This window comes from Tupaia chinensis, unplaced genomic scaffold (genome assembly GCF_000334495.1).
Source record: "Tupaia chinensis unplaced genomic scaffold, TupChi_1.0 Scaffold000311_2, whole genome shotgun sequence".
Lineage (NCBI taxonomy): Eukaryota > Metazoa > Chordata > Mammalia > Scandentia > Tupaiidae > Tupaia > Tupaia belangeri.
Window position 1 is genome coordinate 4,678,187 of NW_006159803.1, and position 18,696 is coordinate 4,696,882.

At 36.0% G+C, this 18,696-nt stretch overlaps 1 protein-coding gene across 3 annotated transcripts in view; it reads left to right on the forward strand.

Moving 5' to 3' along the window:
* ZC3H12C (zinc finger CCCH-type containing 12C) overlaps positions 1-18,696 on the forward strand; it is an 88,929-nt gene that overhangs the window by 32,475 nt on the left and 37,758 nt on the right. For 2 of the 3 annotated variants that reach the window (XM_027772865.1, XM_006150965.3), the window contains exon 2: positions 9,249-10,000. In XM_027772865.1, the coding sequence (XP_027628666.1) occupies positions 9,321-10,000 (680 nt within the window). In that variant the 5' untranslated portion in view covers positions 9,249-9,320. Of the gene's footprint in view, positions 1-8,423; positions 8,467-9,248; positions 10,001-18,696 lie in introns of those variants that run through there. The other variant, XM_027772864.1, reaches the window with a different exon arrangement.

The window sequence follows — 18,696 nt, forward strand, 5'->3', positions numbered from 1 at the left end:
CTGCTGAGTTCTTGGGTAGTTTTCTCTCATTCTTTGTGTTCACAGTGGCAGGAATTAGTGAGAAGATTCCTCCTCCTCCTGAATTAAAGTAGTAATGTAGTAACTATAATAGCAAGAGATAAAGAAAAGGAAGAGAACCCAAGGGTAAAGAGAAGACTACCTATTCATACTAAGTGATTTCCTTTCTAGAAACAAAAGGAAGTTTTTAATATGAATCCATAAATACTGATCCTCTTCGTCTCTCCAAGTCAGGGCATAGCTATAAAGTTTTATCAGGTTTCAGTTATAACTGCTTCGCATGGATACATGTTCTGTTTTTCATTTTTATCTATTTAATCAAGCTCAGTTTTAGCAGTTAGAATTACTGGCCATAGTAGTGATCTTGATTTATCATTCTTATTCCTTTCAGGTTTGATACGTGTTTTATTCATGAGCTTTCAAAAAAGAACTACCCTCTCCCCCAAAAAAGATTTCTAACTTTATTCATTTCTGTAATGTTTATACGCTTACCCAAGATGTAAAATTCAAATTCTGTGCAATCCACACTGTAATTAGCAGTAAACTATAAAACTAGAGATACTTTATTTTGATCTTTAATGGGCTTATGAAATTAGACCATGAGCTCAACTACTTCAATAATATTAGTGTAAAACCTTGGCCGAAAAATAATAGTTCTTGCTTTAAAAATTAGTTTGACATTCCAAACCTACTATTATATTAGGCTCAAAAATATTATCACAACTTTTTAAAGCTTTTCTAATATTTATGGAATGGCATACTTCTATTTTGAGGAATTATTTGTAGACAGATGGTGATATACAGTATCATACTTCATATTTTTGTTTTTCTTTCTGGAAACAATTTTTAGGGTTTAAGCAGATAAGGAATGTTTTCAGTGAAATAACTGAAAAATCTTAACCATACAGAATAGGCCTTCCTCTTATTTTGTAAATAGAGAAGCTCTCATTTACATTTGAGTGGGCACAATAAGGAGAGGGCCTGGAGTCCCAGACCAGTGTTCCTTTTTCCCTTGAGTGTTCACGAATGATCCTAACTGTGAGTACCCTTGTATTGTGTATGAAAAAGATTGATTTAGATTGTTTGGGGTGCTTAGTTTTTTTGATTGTTTTTATCTTTAGAGTTCATGGTCATATTATGAAAGGTCTGGGCTCTGAATAAATCAGTCTGTATCAGGAAATTGTATGTTAATAGCAGCTCTTTGCCTTCATTCTATTAATTACTGGAATGAAAGAAGAACATTTACAACACATAAGTAGTATGACAGCTGTAGATGCCCTTTTTCTTTAGTAGGGAAAACTTTGTGGTGTTTATATTTTGACTGAATATTTTTCATAATCTGAAACCGCTCAAGAAAGAATTTATTCAATCCTGTAAAGCAAGTAAGCCATAGGATTATAAATGCTATAATCCAAAACTTGAACTAAATCAGAGATAACAAGCTTCCTTACTGATAGGACTTAATTTTATATACTTTATAGCCTTCAAAAGCATTATCATACTTCTCTGCTAAACTGTTCTGAACCTGAAATATGAATATTATATCTTAGAAATTTTATGAAATAGAATACTTTTAATAGGTATTATATATTATATATTAAAACAATGGAAGAATTTGCTTTTGTTAATTACTAGTTAACTAGTGTCTATAATCAAAGATATTACACTGCCGTTTGATACACATAAGATGTACTGTTTTGATGATTTTAGGTTCAAGTGAAATGGTTTTGTCTGAATGTAGTCTAGATGATTCTTTTGGTACAAAGTTGGACCAAACTTGTTAAAACATTAAACTTTGAGCAAATTCACATTTTAAAAATATATTTGTAAGCTCTTAAACCTTTTCTTTTGCAATGTTATTTTTGTCTCTTTTTTTATTGCCTTGCATCAAATTAACAAATTCTTAAGAATAAGACTGTCCGCTGTTTTGAGGGAAATAGTTTTGTTATAATCTTCCGTCTTATTTCACCAATAATTTTTTTAGAGATTATGCTGCAATAATTAATTGCTAATTTGACACACCTCATTTTCTTTTTTTCTTAAATACCAAAGGCTGATAGAGTAGTGTATAGCATCAACTTTTTGGAAACATGCAACTTTTGCTACTTTAAAATATAATTGGTTTCTTTGTTTCATGCATTAAAAACAAGGAGGAAAAGCTGAAGTCTGCCCAAGCCAGGTGTTTCTTGTTGGCAGCCTGCTCCCTAATGACTGCTCTCATAGAGCAGCTGCCTGCTAGTCAGCTTTGTATGGCCTATTGTTGCTGCACACCCCTCCTTAATACACAGGCTGCCCCGGGCAGACCCCGGGAATGACATCAACTTGCTTATCTTAGAAACCTACAAACCTGACACAGGGTCCTGAGGTTGTCTTGCATCTGCTTGGCCAACTAATTGTAAGCTTTCTTGCCTATGATTGGCTGTTACTCCACTCGGTAATAGGTTAAGCAAAGACATTGCCATTCCATCTGTTCAACCATTCATTGTTCTTGTTGCCTGCCTGAAAGTCTGCAGCTAAAATTGTGTTAAGGAGTTACTGCTGAAACTGCTACAGAAACCAATGTCTTTGTATTTTCCTGCTAAGGTAAGTATCTATGCTTCTAAATACTTGGAACTTAAACTTTGCTAAATATTCAGAGCATTAATTTGAACTCTTGGGGAAAAATAGCACCTCAGATGAAAGCCCACAAATTATTACATAGTGCCAACATACCAGAAGATTCAGTTCTTTCTGCAAAATATCTGTGAAACAGATTTTTACAGGTTTTTTTTTAATTCAGGAGTTATATAAATAATTATTTATAGCTTCATGAACATTGCAAGGTTAGGTATAGCATGTAAGCCATTGGAGCTTAAAGACAAGTTACAAAAAATGTTCTGATGTTTAGATATAGTGAATTTAGATTTTATCTTCTTGTCAAATTTTTACGTTTCTTAAGGTATGCCTGTCAAATGGTGCTATAAAATGATAGTAAGATTTGATAGACTTTTCCATTGTCTTAAAAAAAATAAAGTATTGTGTAAGGAAATGGATTGATATAGGCAGATGTTTTTAGCAGTTTGCTTTAAATGCGATTATACAATAACTGTCAACAATTTCAATATTCATGTACAGTTTCTAATTTCTTGTCATATCTTCCCCCCCCTTGCATTAGTTTCAGATATTAGATTGAAGCTGTCATTCCAAGAACTATTGCTTTCAAGGGTTCTGTAATGGGGAAGAGAGGCGGAAACAAAGACTTTCATTTATCATTTGGGAGGGAAAGAAAGAGCATAAAGGGTTAAAAAGAGGTTTTCATTTCTGCCACATGCCCTATTGTGTGAACATATGCATAAGTCTATTGAAAGTTTTCAGAAGATGGGCAGGCCACCAGTTGCTGGTCTCCTGCAGTTCCAGTAGACATCTGTTGCCCCAGAGCATTAACCAATCTGTTCAAAGGAACATCCTTCCTTTGTTGGCTAGAGGGATGCAGACAACAGCACTCACTCCAATACAATGGTAATTAAATACACAGAGACTACAGCAATGGGTATTTATTACATATTCATTATTTTATTTTCATTGTTCTCATAGTATTACCATTTGGATGACAACCAGAACTCACTTTTATGGCATCGTAACTTTATATTACAAACAAACAAATTGGTACAAGTTTATTCCTGACTACTATACCTGATTAATAGGAGACTCTAGAATATAAAAAAAAAAGTTGTCTTTTTTTTTTTTTACCTGATTTAAGATGAAAGATTATCAGTGTTATCCAGCGAGAACTTTTAGAAAAATCTCTTCACTAAGTGTAAGAATTTCAGTGTGTGTAATATATTTCTGGTAAATAGTCATCAGATCATAAACTTGCATTCAGCTAATAAAACTTTTGTTTGGCAATTATAAGAATGAATTGCTTCATCATCATCTACAAAATTAACATTTTAAACAGGAAGTATTTATTTTTTAGCTTGTGTTTAGCAAGAAAAGTTGAGTTTCCAATATAATATCTGAAGGGAGTTATAGATTAATAACTGTATAAGTCTGTATTTAGAGCATTATGTTTTTGCTAAATACTGTTTGTGGTCAAGAATATATTAAATAGTATATAAAGGCCAATTATAATGGATCTCTGACATACGGTTTTAAAAAGTTAAGTTGTATTGATTGGATATTTTATACTGGTGGGAAGGTACACTGGCCCACTTTGTGAAACTTGACTATGCTGTTGCTTCATGAAATGAGAAGTGCCCTTATTTGAAATTACCCTTATTTAATACCTAATTGATTAAATTAAAATAATGCATATGTTTGTATTTGAGTAAATGCAAAACTTAAAAGCCTAATAAATGATTGAGAAATGAGGAAAACATTTTCTACCTTAAATGTTATGATACATCTGTGATGTTATTGAGTCCTTCCTATTTTTCAAAATTGTATTGATTATTTTTAAGGTACTAATCAAAAATAAAAATCATACCATTTCTTCTTCTAAAGTTTCTTATAACGCCTTTTACATTTTATACATTTAACTATATTTAAAATACCATAGCCTATGATATATGATACAATTTAAATCTTGAGCATTTAATGTTTCACTGAATAATTTCAAGATATTGCCATAATTCTGGATGGTTTCTAAGTGTCATATTAAGTCAGGGCAATCTTTTACTAATTATAGACGGGTTAGGAGGCATTCTAGAAAGTAGTATTTTAGACCAAATTGTTAAAATTAAAGTCCAAATCATTACAATGAGGGTCAGTACAAATCAGGTTAGTCCAAATTTGTATTATGTGATGAAGCATGTATCTTTGGCTTAGGGGTCTGGAAATTTTAACTCATTTGTCCTTAATTGCACTATTGCATATTTAGTCTATTGCTTTATAGAAACTAAAAATTACTTAGCTATTACAAGATGACAGATTACTTTCTCTGAGCTAACCAAACTCAAAGATGAAAAGAGTCCTGTCAGTGGGAAAAATTTCAACCAGAATATTTTTAAAAAGTGATTTTGCCTGGGCCAGCAGGTGGCATTGAAGGGTAAGGCAGGTGGGTCCCACATGGCCAACTGCACAGTTCAAATCTCAGACCCAGAGTCTTGAAAAACACCCTGGGTCTGTGTGCGTGAATGTCCAAAGTCCTGGGTGAAGAATAGAGTTGGGATTACAGCATGGGCATCTCCCTGGGGGATGATATCTTACTTTCCCTCCCTCCCTGCCTCTCTGTCTCTCTCTGGCAAGCACAGACATCCTATAGCAATAGAAAAAAATTTTGCCTAACAAAATTGAATGTTAATTTTTTAAAACCAAGGCTAAACTTATTTTCTTTAACAAAAATCAGCCTGAGGCCAGCACAGGGCATAGTGATTACATCACTGGACTCCCACATGGTCAACCACAGTTCAAGTCTTGGACCTGGCAGCTTGATACTCACGCAGGGCATATGTGAATGTGTGCCCAAGATCTCAGGAGAATAATGGAGGAAAAGGGATTATGGCATGGCCGTCCCACCTGGGGGTGGTTTCTTATGTTCCCTCTCACTGTATTTCTCTTCCTCTGGCACACATGCCCTAAGGCAAAAAACATCTCCCTCCACCCACCCCCCCCCCAAAAAAAAAAAAAACTCAGCCTGATTTGGATCAGCAGGTGGTGAAGAGTTTAAGGCAGCTAGATCTCACGTGGTTGACTGGATTCAATGGCTTGGAAAACACACCAGGCATATATGTGTGCACATCCAAAATCCCATGAAAAGAATGGAGGAGAAGGGATTGCAACATGGCCACCCCCGGGGGGGTGATTTCTTACCCTCTCCCCTCTGTCTCTCTGGCAAGCAAATACACCCTTTACCAAAACTTAAAAAAAAAAAAAATCAGCCTGATTATTCTAAATCTTTTATTTAAATATCATGTGCAGATCACATCAAAAGTTAAAAGTGTGTGGTATTCATCAAATACAATAGTGTACAAATGAATTTTATGTGTTTTAATGTTATACAGTTCAAATAACTTGTTGATTCCTTTTTTTCCTCACTATCTTACCCATGTAGCCATAAAATAAAATTATATAATAGAACAGGGAGAAATAGTGTTATTAACACATTTTTCAAAAGAATTATTTATTTAATTCCATTTGTTATTATTATTATTTTTAATTTGATCACAGAGAGGCACAGAAAGAAAGGGAAAGTGAGAAAGCAAGCCGCCAGGTCTGCAACTTGAACCACACTCTGCCACGTGGGAATCCAGCTCCTTTAACCACCACGCCACCTGCCGGCCCTTATTAACACATTTTTAAACTGCTAGATTGAAGGTGACCTAGAAAGATTTGAATACTTTCTTAGAATGGTTAATTTTTCAGTTTAAAAACTTTATGGTATCTGGCATTATTTCTTTTGAAAAAAATATGAAAATCAAGAATAGTTTTACTTATCCTTTAAACAAAACATTTCACTCTAAACTTAAATGAAACATTTCATCTAATGTTCTTCACTAGCTATTATCTTTCATAAGGTATTCATCCAGGCAAATGCAGTCTGAAAAACAAACAAAAAAAAAGCAATACTGCTCAATATTAAAATAATATTTCCTATTTCAATTCAGAGATTTGGTCAGCAAGTCATTATCTTGAAGAATTATCTCACAACAGCACTTATGCATAACCCAAACTTTTCAGGGAAGATCAAAAATGTTGCCCATTAAATGCACTTCCTGCAGTCAGAACAGATTGTAGAGTTTACAGAACAATGATGTCGGAGCTTCCAGATTGGTTTGGCAGCTGCATTGTTCTCCGAGGGTAAACCAGACGCACTTAAGTCCCAGTCTCTTTTATAGGCTTTTGTTCATACCAAATTATTCTTTCACTGTGCTAGCATTCATGATGGCATGTTAAAGGAGTGCAGCTTAGCAACCAGCTTCTAGTTGCCAGGCAGCCCAGCTTCCAATAGGTTTTCCTTGTTTAAGATACTTTTGGTGGGAGCTCTAGGAAGGCCACAGTGTGGATTTTTTCTTTTAACTGTATTCCTTTATTAGGATGCTGTTGTGATTTGTTACTTGCATTATGGTCTTAGTATATTACAGTAGTTAATAAATCACAGGGTGTAAAGATTTGCTTTCAAAATCCCTTTCACTTGCTCATACATATCCATATTAGTAGAAAAAGATTGAAATGGATACAGCTTCATAATGAGGCAGATGCATGTAGAGCTCTTCTGAGGGATATTTCCTTTTATCAGTTCAGAAGCTAGGAGAGTTTTGATGTTTCTTTAAAACTAATGAATGTTACATTAGTAGAACAATGCTATTGAAGTCATTTATCTTCTCAGGGAATAAGGCCTCAAGAAACTCCTGTAGAAGTGTGTAAGAGTTCTACACTGAAAGTATTTTCAGTATATTGTTTTGAAGCTAAGATTTAATGTTCTCTCCTCTGGTATTTACCAAAGTTAATAAAATTTATTTCAGTATGTAGAAATACTTGACTCTAATATGTTTACCAGGTATTCTCGCCACTGTGTGACTTCTCAGAAAATCACTTAGCATTTCAACATTTATATAAAAGCTCCTTTCTAATGTAAATATGGTGTTGAAGATCTGGAGAATAAAATTGTTTTCCCAGATTTCTTCTGTAGGTTATTTCAACAGGTGTTTTATGACAGCCTCAGCCTCAGCTACCAGTGGCTTGCTAATAGTAAGCTTGGGTAGGACACTGGAACTACCTTAATAAGTAAACTGCCTGTTGTAGATACAGTCCTTACACTGAAGCACAAGAGAAAATAACTTTAATTCTCTACCAAGAACGGGCTGGAAAAATAACAGTTATTTTCAATAAACTTTAAGGAAAGCCAGTAAAATAGAAGACACATTTGAACAAAGTATTCCTATGGACAAAAGTAATAGAAAAGGTGACCTTTTTAACCAACTACAGACTAACGGTTAATTAATCTGATACAGTACAGAAGTATTTTCTGTTATAAAATTTAAAACTGACATAACATTATTTAAGATACTTAGTTATTTCTTGCTAATTTCATAGGAAATATTCTGCTTTCCATAAATGCACATAAAATAACTTTTCATTTTTTCCTAGAATAAAACAGACTAACACTTAACAAGGGGAACATACTAAAAATTATATTCCATTATCTATGTTCAGTATTCACAAAATCATGATTATTAGGGCAAAACTATTCATCTCTAAGTACAATAAACAAGAAGACTTCAAGAAACTCATGGGGAAAAAAATGAAACTAAAGTACAAGTTTATTTTGGTGCAAAAGATTTTTGAAATCAATGTTCAGTTTTTTCATAATATGCATTTTTCATGAACTTTTTAAAAACTCCTAGAAATTCACCTTATAATTATTTAATTCCTCACTTGCTATTTGAGAATATGTGTTCTTTCATTGCAGTATATAACTTATTTTTGAAATGTCTTTTAGACTGTTGCCAGACTTCATCCAAATGAATGGTAATTTTTCAAATATAAGTTACCATTTCCCTTCTTTCAACATAGCTTTCTCTTGACAAGACTTCATACAGATTTTAATGAATTGTTAAAAAAAAAAAAGAATGTATGGGGACCACGTAGCCTACTGCAGTTAGACTCCCAGACAGGGCAGCTTGAACTCATGCACTGCACGTGTGCATGCATGCCCAAAATCCCAAGAGGAGAATGGATTGTAGCATGGTCATCCTCCTTAGGGGGTGATTTCTCGCTCTCTCTCTCTCTCTCTCTGTCTAGCCCTATAGCAAAATCCTTTTTTAAAAAATGTATGTAATATGGCATAACTAAAACATGCTTTTGGATAATATTTTACATGTCACTCTAGAAACAAAAGTCTTTCTAAAAGTGGACAAATCTCTTGCACTTAGTTGGAGAAGTAGCATGATATAGTGGAGAAAGTATGGACTTTGGAGTCAGATGAAACTGAGTTAAATATATGTATTTAAATATATAGTTAAATATATTATATATGAATATATGTGTGTATATACATATATAAATAATTTATACTACAAGTCTACTACTTACTTAATTTGTTCCCGTGAGAAATTGCATGATCTTTCTCATTTATAACTTATCTGAAAAAACAGGGCTTGATACTATATGGCAAGGGTATTAGAAGGGATGAGAGGACATAGACCACATATAAAGTATGTATTCAATAGTTTAGTAATCCTCTTGACTTCTCTAGTGACAGAATTCCAATCTTAAATGTGAAATTCTAAATATTTTACATTTTTCTCTAGGAATACAGGGTGCTTTGCATACAGGAATACAGAAAAAACAGCAAAGTGGAGTCAAGTACACATAACAGCTTCATGGGCTTGAAGGATCACCCGGGGCATGACCTCGGCCACCTTTACGTGGAGAGCACTGACCCACAGTTAAGTGTAGCCGTACCTTGGTCAACAGGAGAAAAACCAACAATGGATACAGTTAATGCCAGGAGGGAAGAAAAAGAGGTGTCTGAAGAGAATGGGAGCTCTGGTGACTCTGAAGAAAGCACAAATTCTGATCATGAGTCAGAACAACTGAGTAGCATTTCAGTAGAGCCATGTATATTAACCAAGACTCATAGACAACTATGCCGGTCTCCCTGTTTAGAGCCTCACATACTCAAACGCAATGAAATCTTGCAAGACTTTAAACCCGAAGAGTCTCAGACTACTTCCAAGGAAGTGAAGAAACCCCCTGACGTGGTGCGAGAATACCAAACAAAACTGGAGTTTGCACTTAAGTTAGGTTATTCTGAAGAACAGGTTCAGCTTGTGCTAAACAAACTTGGTACTGATGCTTTAATCAATGATATCTTGGGCGAACTTGTCAAACTTGGAAACAAAAGTGAGGCTGATCAAACAGTTGGTACAATTAACAATGTAATTCGGGAAACATCCTCCTTGGAATCTCAGAGGTCTGAATCTCCAATGCAAGAGATTGTAGCAGATGATGGTGAAAATCTGAGACCAATAGTTATCGATGGCAGCAATGTGGCAATGAGGTAAGTGTAAGAATCTTTATGGAAAGTATTACCAAACAACCTTTAACACTTGTTTCTAATTTTGTAGCTAATTTTCTTTTAGTCATTAAAGTCAACATTCATTATATTCATTCCAACATTGGCTTTAAAAAACATTAGTTATCTAGCTCTGTTTTTCAGGGTTGTCAGCTACTCTCACCTCTTTGTGTCTGAAAAGAGGCCCCCCCTCCACCAACTTTTTTTAGAAAAGTCTTCTTTTTACTCATCTGCTAAGTTACTATGGTATAAAAACTAGTGCATGTTTCAGGCTTAGTGCTAATCACTGGTTAAATTTTAAATGAAGAATTTGAGTATAATAATATTCCAGATATTCTAGTCAAATAACCTATTTGCACATGAAGTTAAAAAGCCACAAGGAGGGACCAGCAGTTAGTGTAATGGCTATGTCGCTGGACTCCCATGTAGTTGACCGCGGTTCAAGTCCCGGACCCGGTGGTTTAAGACTCCTGCCGGGCGCGTGTGCATGCATGCCCAAGATCCCAAGAGGAGAATGGAGGAGAAGGGATTGCGGTGTGGCCATCCCCCCAGGGGGTGATTTCTCGCTTTCTGTCTCTCTGTCTGGCGAGCACACACGCCCTATGGTATAAAACCTCTCCCAAAAAATTTAAAAAAACACCACAAGGATGTAGCCAGCAGGTGGCTGGTGGTGCTGGACTCCCACATGGCTGACCACGGTTCAAGTCCTGGACCTATCAGCTTGCTTTCTTACTTTCTCTCTCTTTCTCTCATTCTGTCCCTCTCTGGTCAAATTAAAATAAATAAATAAAGTTGAATAAAAATAACTCTTTAAAAAAATAACCACAAGGAAAACCAATTCTTCTAGAAATTATTTATTTTATTGATTTGGCAATAAATCAAAGCTGTAGTTTCAAGTATTTGTTCCACTTAAGAAATGCAATTCAAAACTACTCCATTTTTTATCATTGTTTTTTTAATTTTATCAGAGAGAGCTGGAGAGAGAGAGAGAGGGAAAGCGAGAAAGCAAGCTGCCAGTTCTGGGACTCAAACCATGGTTGTCCATGTGAGAGTCCAGCACCTTTAACCAGCACACTACCTGCCAGCCCCTCAAAAATAATTTTTGGAAACTGGGGAAGAGGAGGAGAAAAGTAAAAATTTTGAAGAATTTTTTATTTTAGTACTACTACTTTTATTTTGACCAAAGAGAGACAGAAAAATGGGAAATGAGAAAACCAGCCAACAGGTCCATGACTTGAGCCACAGTTGGCTATGTGGGAGTCCAGCATCTTAACCACTATACCATCTGCCAGCCCTGAAAAAGTAAAACTTCTAATGAAATTCTTTTGATAAATTTTGATGGTTCAGAATTTAAAGCGTACCTAAATTCGTTCAGCAAATTAACTGCCCACAATGATCAGAGCGCTGTGAGGATAAAAAGATAGAATAAAACCATCAATTCTTCTCAAGAATTTAAAGTTCCACATATTGTTTCTCAAACAGTGGTCTGAGGATTCCTACCATAGACTCCTCTGGGACCTTATGAAAAATGCAGGACCAGACTGTGGTTTCAGTCCTGGACCAGCAGCTTGAAAATCACATGGGGTGCATGTCTGTGCATGCCCAGAATTCCAAGAAAAGAATGGAGGAGAAGGGATTGCGGTGTGGCCTTCCTCCCTAGGGGCCGGGGGTGATTTCTTATTTTTCCCCTCACTGTCTCTCGGTGGCAAACACATGTGCCCTAAGGGCCAGCTCTGTAACACGGTGGGTAGAGTCAGATCTCATGTGGCTGACTGTGGTTTGAATCCCTGCTCCAGCAGCTTGAAAAACATGCTGGGCAAATATGTGTACAGCTCAAGATCTTAATGGAAATGAAGGAAAAAGGATTGTGGTGTGACCAGGTCCCACTGGAGAGCACTTTCTCTGTCTCTGGTGTGCATGTACATCCTTTGGCAAAAAAAAAAAAGTAAGTTCCAAAAAGTTAAAAAACGAAAAACAAAAGGCACTGCAAACCATGTCGTTTAAAATTTTCTAGTACCTACATTAACAAGTAAAAAGAAACAGGTAAAATTAATGTTTTATTTAGGCTAATATACTCAAAATATTATTTTAACAAAAGGTTATTGAGATATTTTTGTATTATGTCTTTGAAATCTGGGGTGTACTTACACTGACAGCGCATTTCAATTCCGAATAGCCATATTTCAGGTGCCTGGCAGCCAGGTGTGGCTACTGACTACCATACTGGACAGAATAGTTCCAGAGACCTACCAAGTCAAGTTCAAGGAGTAGCCCAGCTGTGCTCTTATAAGAAGTATTCCTTCTAGTCATGATATGTGCTGAAATGTAAGAACTACTTTTCAGTAGATGATCATAAATTCTTCCACATAGATTTGAGGAAGATCAATATGTCGTCCTCTAAATAGTCTTTTCAGGTGAAGGCTTATGAATCTTTTATTAATAAGAGACTGACAGAATTTAAATGATTTCCTAAGACAAAACGTAATTCAAACCCACATATGTGAGACATCAAAGTCTACACACCTCATCCTGTAATAAAAGAGAAACGCTAAGTTAAAAGGATGCAGGCCACATCTTATAAGGCCTTAAAGACGCCTTATGATGATGAGCTAGAGAATTCAAACTTGACTCTATAACCAGAGGTAACTTAGGGATTTTGAGTAGGGACATGTCTAAGTAGACTTGTGCCCTATACTGACAATTTGGCAGTGATCTCTGTCTAATGGAGCGAATAGAACCTTAGAGGTATGAAGTGTGCATACCTTGAAAAGTCCTTCAGTAAGATAATCTTTCTGTTGTTTGACCTCTTTCAAACTTGGCCATAGAATGACTTTTCTCCTTGTAATGTGGTGATATGCAAGGCCAAAAGCTACGAAATTGCTGAAGGAAAGAGTAGTGAGGGAAGGTCATGGATCTTTGACAGCCATGGCTATATACCAGAATTACCAGAGGAGTTCTTTAAAAATACATCTTCCAGCATTATGTTCTTGAAGAATCTAATTCAGTGAAGCTATCGTAGAGCCCAAACTACTGTATTTATTTTTTTAAGTGCCAGAGTTATTTTCTTTTTTAAAGAATTATTTATTTAATTTTATTTATTCATTCATTTATTTCAACTTGACCAGAGAGAGACAGAGAGAAGGAAAGTGAGAAAGCAAGCCACCAGGTCCGGGACTCGAACCATGTGGGAGTGTCCAGCACCTTAAAAACTACACCACCTGCTGGTCCTCCAAGCCAGTTATTTCTGATGTATAGCCAGTGTTGAGAACCATTTAACACTAAAAGTATTAATATCTACATATCCGGAGGTAGAAGAAAGTGATGATCCAGTGGAACAGGAGTTTGAAAAACACCAGTATTAGAAGAAATAGTGCTAGAAAAAAAAAAAAAAAGGTTTTAGCATACTGAAAGAAGAGGAAGGCTTTAAGGAGAGAAGATCCTGTGAGTCTGAAAAGAGATCAGATGATAGGACAGCCAGGAAGTGACAGTCTTCAAGAATGCCATATGCTATTAGAGATAGATGCCTGATTGCAGGATGTTAAGGAATGAAGAACTAGGTCTGGACTGTTATTCTAGAAAGCTGACAGAGGAAGGAAAGGACAGGAGGAAGAAAGGTTGGGACAGGATTTTGTTTTGTTTTTAAAAAATGAAACTATGTAAGCTGAGGGAAAGGAAAATCTTCACAGGAGACTAAGGCAACAGTACTATGAGAGGAGTTTTTTAAGCAGAATGCAGGAGACAAGAAAGAGACGAATCCAGAATTTGGCATCTGAGGGAAATGTACTGTGAACAGGCAGAAACAGACTTTTTAAAAAATGCGTGCGTATGTGTGTGTGTGTGTGTGTGTGTGTGTGTATAATTTTATTTATTTAATTTGATGGGGGAGCCCCACTTCCTTAACCGCCACACTACCCACCAGCCCCAGAAACAGACCTTTTGCGGGGGAAACAGTATGAAACTTCCAAAACTTAGAGGATGTAGAAATGAATTTTTAAGATGGGTATCATTTAGATAAATGATGTCATAGTTGGGTCAGTCTCATAACAACTTATATGACTGAAACCTAGTTCCCAATGGAAATACTGGGTAACTAAGACCTTGCTTAAGCTAAACTTTATCCACCATGGTGAAAATTATCCACAGTAAAACTTTATAAAAATCGATGGCAGGGCTGGCAGGTGGGGTGCTGGCTAAAAGCATTGGACTCCCACAAGGCCGACCTCAGCTCGAGTCCTAGACCTGGTGGCTTGCTTTCTCACTTTCCCTCTCTCTCTGTCTCTGTCTCTCCCTAGTGAAAACTGGAAAATAATAATAATAATAAAGTTAAATAATTTTTAAAAGATGGCATAATTAAAGCATTTCAAACAATGCACTCAATACAGCTACGAAAACAAACTTCAACCACATTATTTTGACAGTATCTTCCTTATCAGACCAGGCAGATTTATTTCTTATCTCCATCATATATTTTAATCTGACAGTTAAACTGAAGTGCTTTAGACATTTCAGGAGAGAACACCTTGACAGAAAATTTTTATCACAGCAGCATTAAACTGTCAGTCACAATAAAGTGTTGTGCCATATCCATAATCTTGAAAGTATCTGAATTCATTAAAATTTATAGTAAACTTTTACATTCTGCCATTTATAAGGTCTACAAAAAGTAGCAAAATCATTTAAAAATACTTAGCTACTTCAGGTCCAAAATCTTTTTTTTTTTTTTGGAGAGGTTTTTGCTATAGGGCGCGTGCGCTCGCCAGACAGAGAGACAGAAAGCGAGAAATCACCCCCCAGAGGGGATGGTCACGCCGCAATCCCTTCTCCTCCATTCTCCTCTCGGGATCTTGGGCACGCACGCACACGCGCCTGGTGTGAGTTTTAAGCCACCGGGTCCGGGATGCGTACCACGGTTGACTACGTGGGAGTCCAGTGACATAGCCATTACGCTAACTGCTGGTTCCCGAGGTCCAAAATCTTAATGTAACAAAAATACAGAGGGATTTTACTAATTGCATGTTGCATGAATATAACATGCTTTTACTTTTGAAATGTCTGATGATAAACTTACCAAACCTATTTATATTCGTGCATGATAAATGTATGCGTATACTAATAGATTATATATTCGAGTTGACTATCTTTTATCTGAAATGCTTGGGACCAGACATATTTCAGATTTTGGATTTTTTTCAGATTTTGAAATACTTGCACATACATCATGAGGTATCTTGGGGATATGACCCAAATCTATGCATAGTATTCATTTATGTTTCATTTATTAAGTATTCATATTTGAAATACTTGCACATACATCATGAGGTATCTTGGGGGTGTGACCCAAATCTGTGCACAGTATTCATTTATGTTTTATGTACGTCTTATACACATAGCCTGAAGGTAATTTTATACAATATACTATATTTTTGTACAGAAGCATATTGACACATAAGGTCAGATGTGGAATTTTCCACTTGTGGTGTCAAGTCAATGCTCTGAAGATTCTAGATTTTGGAATATTTTGAATTTCAGATTTCCAGATTAGGGATGCTTGAGCTGTAATAAATAAATCTGAGGTTGGTTGAAAGTACTGTTTTATTTCCTTTCTCATCTATCAGACATACATATTCCCTATATGAGGTGGATAAATTTTATTTTCATTTACAAACTAGCCATGGAACTGAAACAAATGAGTCTTTAAATGTAAATTTAAACTAAGAAAACAACATTTTTATTAAAATACAAGATAAGTTTTAGAAAATAAATTTAACAAGGTGTAAAATATAAAAAATATAGTTAGTTCTCTACATATTACCTTTGTGATTCTTGATGAGTTTTTTAAACTCTCTAGCCTCTGTTTTTGGAATTGTAAAAAGGGGAATTCTTATTTTCAAGCTTATTAGAATTAATTATTAGATCATTAATACTAAGTAGTTGACATGTAATAGGCTCTCGATAAATTATAGTTATTATTAAAGAACTAATCTCTCAATCTAGAACATAGTAATGGATGTAACGAGAACTTACATATCCTGGTTTTTATATTCAATATTTAACAAACATTGCATTATATCAGTCCATTTTATTCTTAGAACCTATGGGCATATTTAATTTTTACTTCAAGTTTATATCACCAGTGGATTTCAATTATTTCTACAGTGTCAACAGGAGGTTTGGCCTCTTAAAGCTGAGAACACCCAAGAGTGCCCCATAATATATAAGTACCTGTTGCCATAGGGAAGCATTCTTCTGTAAGCTTATTAATGTCTTATAAAAAAATACACCACACGGGTAGATGCTCTGAATAAGTTTGTTGAATGAAAAAGTTCACCCACAATTTATACCCAAATGCCAGGCACTTAGTCCAGTATAGTTTGTAGTAGTGATTCCATTGTTAGAACCCTTTTATTGCTAAAAGGGTTTGATTTTCTTCAGTATGTTTTCATGACCTTCATTAAAATCTTCATATTTTATTTCAGCTTCTTCTAAAAGTTATAACATAAAATGAGAACAGTGAATAAGAAAAATCTCAGGGACCAGCAGTTAGCGTAATGGCTATGTCGCTGGACTCCCATGTAGTTGGCCACGGTTCGAGTCCTGGACCTGGTGGCTTAAACACATGCCGGGCGCATGTGCGTGCATGCCCAAGATCCTGAGAGGAGAATGGAGGAGAAGGGATTGCGGCATGGCCATCCCCCCTGGGGGGTGATTTCTCGCTTTCTGTCTCTGTCTCTGTCTGTCTGGCGAGCACATGCGCCCTATAGCAAAAAACCTCTCCAAAAAAGAAGAATCTCATATCCTCATCCCTGTCTCTATACTGCTCTGTAACACAAATTCCCCTGCTGAGTATTGGAATAGAAGCAAGGCACACTAGTCTTGTCTTTGTGGTATGAACAAACAATAGATAGTTTCCCTTCCTCTATTATTGCAAATCTTCTCTCTCAGTCAGTGAACCCTGACCGCAGGGTAGTCCTTATTGATGCATGTTTATGTAAGTCTATGCAAAGTATCACGATAAATATTTTGCTTGCTAATAATTTCAGTCTAAACCACTTTTGACCAATAAGAACTAAGCTTGTATCACCTCCCTGTTAATTATAGGGAACCACCAGAAGAATTTAAGCAATGGAGAGTCCTGTAGTATTTAGAATTGGCCTTTAGGAAAGATCACTCTATAAAGAAATTTAAAGAATGAATTTGTGCACTAAGATTCTGAAACAAAGAGACCTATTTACATTTTTAAATATTTGCGAAGGTTAAATTATAGACAACTCTTGGGGGGAAAGTGCACTAAAAATATTTACCACTTTTGTCTATCAGTCAAATAGCACAGAATAGGAAATGAACCATTTTTTAATTATTTTTATTTTAGTTTTTTTTTAATTTGCTAGAGGGTGTATATACTCACACGAGAGAGCTAGAATTAGCAGGGAGTGAGAAAGCAAACCCTTCTCCATTTCTCCCTCCTTTAGAGGTTTTGGGCATGTACGTACGTGCACCTGGTGCATTTTTCATGCTACCTAGTCCAGGACTCAAACCACACAGTCAGCCATGTGGGAATCCAGCCATTTTAACTACCACATCACCAGCTGGCACCCCCAACCATTGTTCAACAGTTTATACTTGGCTCCTCAAAAAAGACTTAGGTTGGGGACCAGCAGTTAGCATAATGGCTATGTCGCTGGACTCCCATGTAGTCAACTGCGGTTTGTGTCCCAGACCCAGTGGCTTAAAACTCACACCGGGCGCGTGTGCGTGCATGCCCAAGATCCTGAGAGGAAAATGGAGGAGAACGGATTGCGGCATGGCCATCCCCCCTGGGGGATGATTTCTCACTTTCTGTCTCTCTGTCTCTCTCTCTGTCTGGCGAGCGCACGCGCCGTATAGCAAAAACCTCTCCAAAAATTAAAAAATACTTAGGTTGGAAAACTGATGTTAGTATAAATCTAAATGTCAATTAAGATTTAAACTTCTGGTTAATTTTTTTAAAAGTACAAAGGTTTTCGTTATCTAATCTTTTTTGTGAAGTTACATGAACCTGAAAACTCTTTCAATATAAATTTTGATAATGGAAAGCCATCTTGCCTAGCCACTAAAATTTGCCTTCAGTTCTTTAGTTGACTTTCTCCTGTGGCCTGTTTATCATTTAAGTACAGCACAGACTTATAATTAATAAAATTCTGAACACCTCACCTAAGCATTTGGTTGGTTCCACAGGAGAGACTAAAAGTGCTGGAGTTTACTTTTTCAACAAAACTATTTCAAGTTATGTGTGGTAGGTCAGTGTGGTCTACTGGGACTGTAAGCCCTAGCCACATGTGCCTCTTGCACTCTTGAATGCATCTAGTACAAACTGAGATATGAGTGAGTCAGAAATACATACTAGATTTCAAAGACTTAATGCAAATATATGTAAATAATTTAATAACTTACAGTGATTACAAGTTAATATAATTTTTCTATATAAGGTTAAATGAAATACATAGTGAAATTAATTAGAGTTGTTTTTTACTTTTTTTTTCTTTTCTTTTTTTTTTTTTGGAGAGGTTTTTGCTATAGGGCGTGTGCGCTCACCAGACAGACAGAGAGAGACAGAGAGACAGAAAGCGAGAAATCACCCCCCCCAGGACGGATGGCCATGCCGCAATCCCTTCTCCATTCTCCCATTCTCCTACTCGGGATCT